Here is a 5,954-nt window from a genome sequence, read left to right as displayed (position 1 = left end):
AGCAGCTGTATTCCTCTTCCCCTTTGAAAGGGAGGTTTCACCTAGTGGGGCAGGGAAGTTCTTGTATCCGCTGCAGTTAGCTAACAGGAGAGTTAGGAAGGACCTCCTGAGGTCATCTCCCTCTGCCTCTCTCCATCCGGATCTCTGGCCTATGCTGGCCACACCGACTGAGCGTGAAAACATGGCTCACTCAAGTGGGGATGTTGTTGATGATAGCACATGTCCGGGATTCTCCCCAATGATCTGTACTGATGACATGTTGAAATGATATTTTAGGGTTGTGTTAAATCCAATAGTGTGTTGTTCTTCTATAATTTAAGTACTGCAAAGTTCCAGGCGTTAGATGTGGCTGCTATCTTTCTATGAAACTATGTGGTGTACTCTCCCAGCCCTGATAGGATTCAGTTGCATCTCCCCCACAGGGATTCTAGAACCTTCCATCATGACTCCCTTCTCTGTAGTCTCCCTTGGTCTGTCTTCAGGTTGGTGGCTTCTGCGTCACACGGCTACTCTTCAGCATCATAGGAAACCCCACGGGAAGAGAGTCCAAGAGCACTTCTTATTGTTAGAAGGGCAAAGACTTCACTTTCTTCCCTCATCCTTCCGTTTTCCAAGTTGGTGATGCTTTTAATGGTTTCCCTTGTGTCCTCCCTGGTTTCTCTGTTTAAAAAACTAAATCTCCAAAGCCACTTCCCTCATCACTCTGACTGACGGGTCTGACTGATGCAGAGAAAGGGGAGGGAACAATGCACGCGGCATCATTCCATTTAATCCAAGGGAGGCAGAAACTGTTGGTGCCACCCATGACTGACTGATGATGCAGTGGAGGCTCCGAAAGGTTAAGCAATGTAACAAAATCCCACAGCAAATTAAGTCTGGGATTAAGTCCCATGCCTGACTCCAAAGACCATGCTCCTCCATTAGACACCATCCCTGCCGTGCTGATTGGTTGGTTAGTTTTCTGTCATTGTATCACAACACCCAGGAAGAAATGCACTTAAGAAGAGGAAAAGTTGATTATGACTCTCAGTTTGGAAGATTCCAGTCCTTGATGGCTGGTGAAGGAAACTGTCCCTCATGACAGCCAAGAAGCAAAAAGAGAGGAGGCTGAGGTAGGGTTCTACTATCAACTTCAGGGTCATACCCCAAAGTGACCAGTAAAGCTCCCAGTAGACTCCTTGTGAATATCCCCAAACCGGGGACTAAGTCTTTAACATAGGACCTTCAGGGGACTCTAGATGAAGCCACAACACTGAGATGTTTCCTTTGAAATTATTGTGACGAGACCCATGAGTTTGTAGCTTATAATTAACTCCTTCCAGCCTGAAGACACTGTAAAAGCCAGTGGGGATGCCCAGCTCTGTGGATGACTGTCCTCCTCCAAAACAAGCAGTCAGCAAGCATCACTTGTCATTTGAATGAGGCAGAAACGGAAGCAGCAAAGACCAGTTCTTCACATGCAGGAACCTTGAGGAAACCGTTCTGTGAAGCGAGGTGTTTTTTGGGATAACTGGGCAGAGTGGTTCATGTCTGCTGTCTCAGCACAGAGGAGGTTGAGGTCAAGAGTCACCATGAGTTTGAGGCAAGCCAGGGCTCCCGAGTGAGAGACCTTCTTTCAAAAAACAAAAAGACAATCACTGAGGTCCCTAGAATAACCGGGTTCTTGGGGATAGAAAATGGTGTGGTGGCTTCCAAAGGCTAGGCAAAGGAGTGGGAGATTTTCTATCTGGAAAGTAACGAAGGTCTCCAGAGAGATTTCTTATCACTGTGCTGTCCTTGACGACACTGAACTGTGCGTTTAAAATGCTTACTAGGATGCGTATTTTGTCACAGCAAGAACAAAGAGATCTCGGCTCTGGGAGGATAGCTTAGCTGGTTAAGTGCTTGCTTGTAAGTATGAGGACCCAAGTTCAATCCCAGGAACCCAGGTAAAACATGCCAAATATAGCAATGCATGCTTGTAATTCTGGCCCCAGAGAAACAAAGATAGAAGGATCCCTGGCGCTCACTGACCAGCCAGCCTAGCCTAGCTGTTGATCTCTGGGGATGTCTTGTCCCAAAGGATGTGGATGATATTCCGTAGGATAACATCCAATGTTGTCCCCGTCCTCCATACACTTAAGCATGCACATGCAAACATGTGCTGCACGCATGCAACCATACCAATATCATTTTTAAATAAAAAAATCCCATGAACATCTTCATATAAAGATGAATAATTTACTAGTGTGATCCAAGGTGTCCCTGGAGCTGAGCTTGGCTCCTTTGCTCTATTTTCTTATAAAAAAAAAAAAAAGCTGCAGCTGGCAGAGTTAGGGTTTAGACACGGTGTTTGGGTCCTTTTCTCCTGACGTTCTTCTATGTAGGAAGTTGAACCAGCTTCACACACGTCCCTTCTCCAGCATTTGAGACACTTTAAACAGACGCTTGGAGCGGGAAGACTGCTTCACTCTGTGGATTCCTCCAAATTTGTTTAGCCTGATCCTTGTCTATCTAAGGCTGTGCCTGGTCTTGTCTAAGAAGGAAGACACAGCTGACAATTCTTTTTGGTTGGACCAAACTAGTTGTCATCTCTTTGCAGATATGAGTGAGAATTAGAGACCCCAAAACATCTAAGCATTGATTTGTTGACTTTTTAAACCTTTTTGAAAACTGGAGATTATATTAATTTTTAGTTGATGTATATGTACTTGCCTATGTGTGTGTCTGTGCACAGTCTGTGTGCAGAGGAAGCCAGAAGAGGATGTCAGATGCTCTGGGTCTGGAGTAACTGACAGTTGTGAAGCCACCTTGTGCATGCTGGAAATTGAACCCAGGACCTCTTGAAAAGAAGTCAAGTGCTCTCGAACAATGAGCCACCTCTCCAGTCCCAATAATTTAGTTTTTTGAGACAAAGGCTCATGTAGTTCATGCTGCCTAAATAGTAGTGGATAACGTTGAGCTGATTCTCCTGCCTTTACCTTCCAAGTACAAGATTACAGGTGTTCACCACTACACCCAGTGCAAAGGATCAAGGATGGGGCCTGTGAGGGCTAGGACGCATTCTACTTTCTACACACTCTGAGTGTGTGAACTATATCTCCTTGACGTCTCTGGCCCCTGAAAACCTTAAGACAGTTATCCAGTCTCATACACAGACAGTCTTGAGGACATTTAGGCACAGTGTCTCAGTTGAGACTCTAAACCACAGAAATTTACAGTGTGTTGTTTAGTGTGATTGTGGGTGTATTTGCTTATGTGTCCTGTGTACTTTCCCTTTCAGGAATCATTAACCAATGGCAACAGGAATCCAAGGATAAAGTGATTTCCCTTCTGTTAACTCACCTGCCTTTGCTGAAGCCAGGAAACCTCGACGCAAAAGTAGAGTATATGAAACTGCTGCCCAAGATCCTGGCGCACTCTATCGAACACAACCAGCACATTGAGGAGAGCAGACAGCTGCTGTCCTATGCTTTGATCCACCCGGCCACTTCCTTAGAAGACCGAAGTGCTCTCGCCATGTGGCTAAATCATTTGGAGGACCGTACATCGACCAGCTTTGGCAGCCAGAACCGAGGCCGCTCGGACTCTGTGGATTACGGACAGACGCACTACTATCACCAAAGACAGAACTCAGACGACAGGCTTAATGGGTGGCAGAACTCTCGGGATTCTGGGATTTGCATCAGCGCCTCCAACTGGCAGGACAAAAGCCTGGGCTGTGAGAATGGCCACGTGCCCCTCTACTCTTCGTCATCTGTCCCCGCCACAATCAACACGATTGGAACCAGCACAAGTACGAGTAAGTCCTCTGGAACCCCTTTAGTGCATTCTGGTTTGGTGACTTGCTGTGTGTGGCACGTCCTGCTGACATGGTCTGCTCTGAGCACCCTGTAACCCTGGGAGGAGAGGGCTGGTGGCAGCCGGCTGTGGGAGAGGGCTCTTTGGACCTGGAATCTGTTGCTCTTTGGCTCTGGAAAGATAAAAATTCTGGGCAGGTTAAAATGATGGATGGTCCAAATTTGGGGTTTAGACAGAGCAAAAATAAAGAAATGAGAGAAGAGAGAGTCTGTGGTGAAAGAAGGAAACCGTTCTGTTTCCACAAATAAAAATGCCTTTCACCCTGGGACTCGGGGCTCTGCAGAGACATTGAGTTACTGTGTGCTTCTCTGAAACTGATGTTAACCCATGGTTGACCAGCCAGCCTCATGGCTTTGTGCATTCTGTTCCTTTTCCCCCTTCTTCCCCCTCTCCTCCTCCTTCTTTCCTTATATATGTTTCTCTTTTAAAAATCAAAATCACCGGAATGTCTCTTCCCCTTGCATTTTCTGGCTGAACCCTCAGTTTGTTGGGTGGTCCCCGAGCAGGTCTGCTGACCAGAATGCTGCTCTGTGCTGTGGCCTGGCCTTCCTCTCAGTCTAACATGTTAGAAAAGGAGGCTCAGGAGATGCTTTGTGAGAAGGGAGAGCTGATGATGCTCTCGCCTCTCTTGGCCACTCCATAGTGGGCATGAGGGCTGGGAGTCTTTTCTATGGTGTCCTGCTTATGCCAAGCGAGATGGCCAACCTCCACTCATGCCTGTATGCAGTGGTTCTGTGGAAGGGTGACTGCCACCAAACAGCACTCCTGGTGCTGATTTGCCCATAGCGGACTGTTGTGGCACTCCCAGGATAACTCTCAACTTTCTTGGAGGAAAAGTTTTGCGCTTGAACCCAAATGTGCTTGTCAACATGCAGAAAAACCCTCTATGAAAAGAGGCTCGGAGAAAGTAGCTCGGTGATACAGTGCTTGCCCAGCGTGTGTGAGGCATGGACTCAGTCCGCAGCACCACAAACAGATGGAAGAAGATAAGGGAGGCTTTCAAAGGAGCAGCAATGCCTTGGCCGCTACTTGAGTCTTTTGGCTGTTAGAACTCTTTAAATAGTGTTCTCAAATAATTAGAAATGTCAAAGTATAGCTATGTTAGTCCAAATAGCACATTGCTAGAATAATCAACACTGAAGGTGGTGCTCTCCCTTGGGCACAATGTAAGTTTTTTTGTTTTGTTTCTTTTTCTTTCTTTCTTTCTTTTTTTTTTTTACATTTATCTCTTAGTACCTTGGAAAATTGTGAGTTACAGGAGAGAATCGCACTGTTGACATATGAGTAAGAGAGTCTGCAGCAGTTAGCATCCTTCACAGAGTCGTAATCCATCAAGAACAACATTTATTAGCCTCTGTGTAACAGAGTGATGACTGGGACCCCTTAGCCTGGGTTTCCTGGGTGAGTGGCGGGATCCAGTTATGATTACAGAAGTACTTGGTAACTGAGGAGATGAAGGTTCCTAGCAGCCCACCATCTTCTCTGTGCATGCTCTTTGTCATTCATCCCGAATTTAGTCTCGGATCATTGCACATGTCATACTGCAGGTGATTTACTCAGCATCAGGTTTCGACAGTATTTGAACATGCTTATAAGATTATAGTCAGCCACCACTCACTTGAGCAGTGACTGCCCAGCCCAATGGAGAAGGTTGAGGATGGCAAAGGACTGGAGGTTTCACCAGGTAACTATCTAGAAGACAAGAGGAGTTTTAGAGCATCAGCAGAAACTATGAAGGATCTCAGATCTCCCTTCTAGAACTTAGGCCACACCAGCTTTGAATTTCAGGGATTACTACCCTGCATGGCCATGGTAGTTCAGTTATGTTTCTCAGAACTGCAAGCCTTTGGGTCATTAGTTTAGTCATGAGTCTATGAAATATACACCAAGTCCTGAGAGACAGCCTGAAAAAGTAGAAAGCTGGTGGATTTGAAAGCCAATACCCTCCATGATCTAAAACTAAACCTGTAGTTTAGTTTGCTAATTGCAACTTGGTCGGGTTTTTAACTCCTTGGAACAAAGCTCCCCTTGTAAAATGAGAGCATTCCTGATGCTTACCCTCTCAGTCTGTAGGAAGAGCATGTCCTGGCCATGGTAGCAGGGAGCACAGCACA

At 46.2% G+C, this 5,954-nt stretch overlaps 1 protein-coding gene across 3 annotated transcripts in view; it reads left to right on the top strand.

Moving 5' to 3' along the window:
* Samd4a (sterile alpha motif domain containing 4A) overlaps positions 1 to 5,954 on the top strand; it is a 216,218-nt gene that overhangs the window by 131,077 nt on the left and 79,187 nt on the right. For all 3 annotated transcript variants that reach the window (XM_026783225.1, XM_026783224.1, XM_005355368.2), the window contains exon 2: positions 3,263 to 3,781. In XM_026783225.1, coding sequence (XP_026639026.1) covers positions 3,263 to 3,781 — 519 coding nt within the window. The remainder of the gene's footprint in view (positions 1 to 3,262; positions 3,782 to 5,954) is intronic.

The sequence above is a fragment of the Microtus ochrogaster genome, chromosome 17 (assembly GCF_000317375.1).
Source record: "Microtus ochrogaster isolate Prairie Vole_2 chromosome 17, MicOch1.0, whole genome shotgun sequence".
In the NCBI taxonomy this organism is placed as follows: domain Eukaryota; kingdom Metazoa; phylum Chordata; class Mammalia; order Rodentia; family Cricetidae; genus Microtus; species Microtus ochrogaster.
The sequence above is the reverse complement of the archived record's forward strand: the minus strand, read 5'-3'. Positions and strand labels throughout refer to the sequence as shown.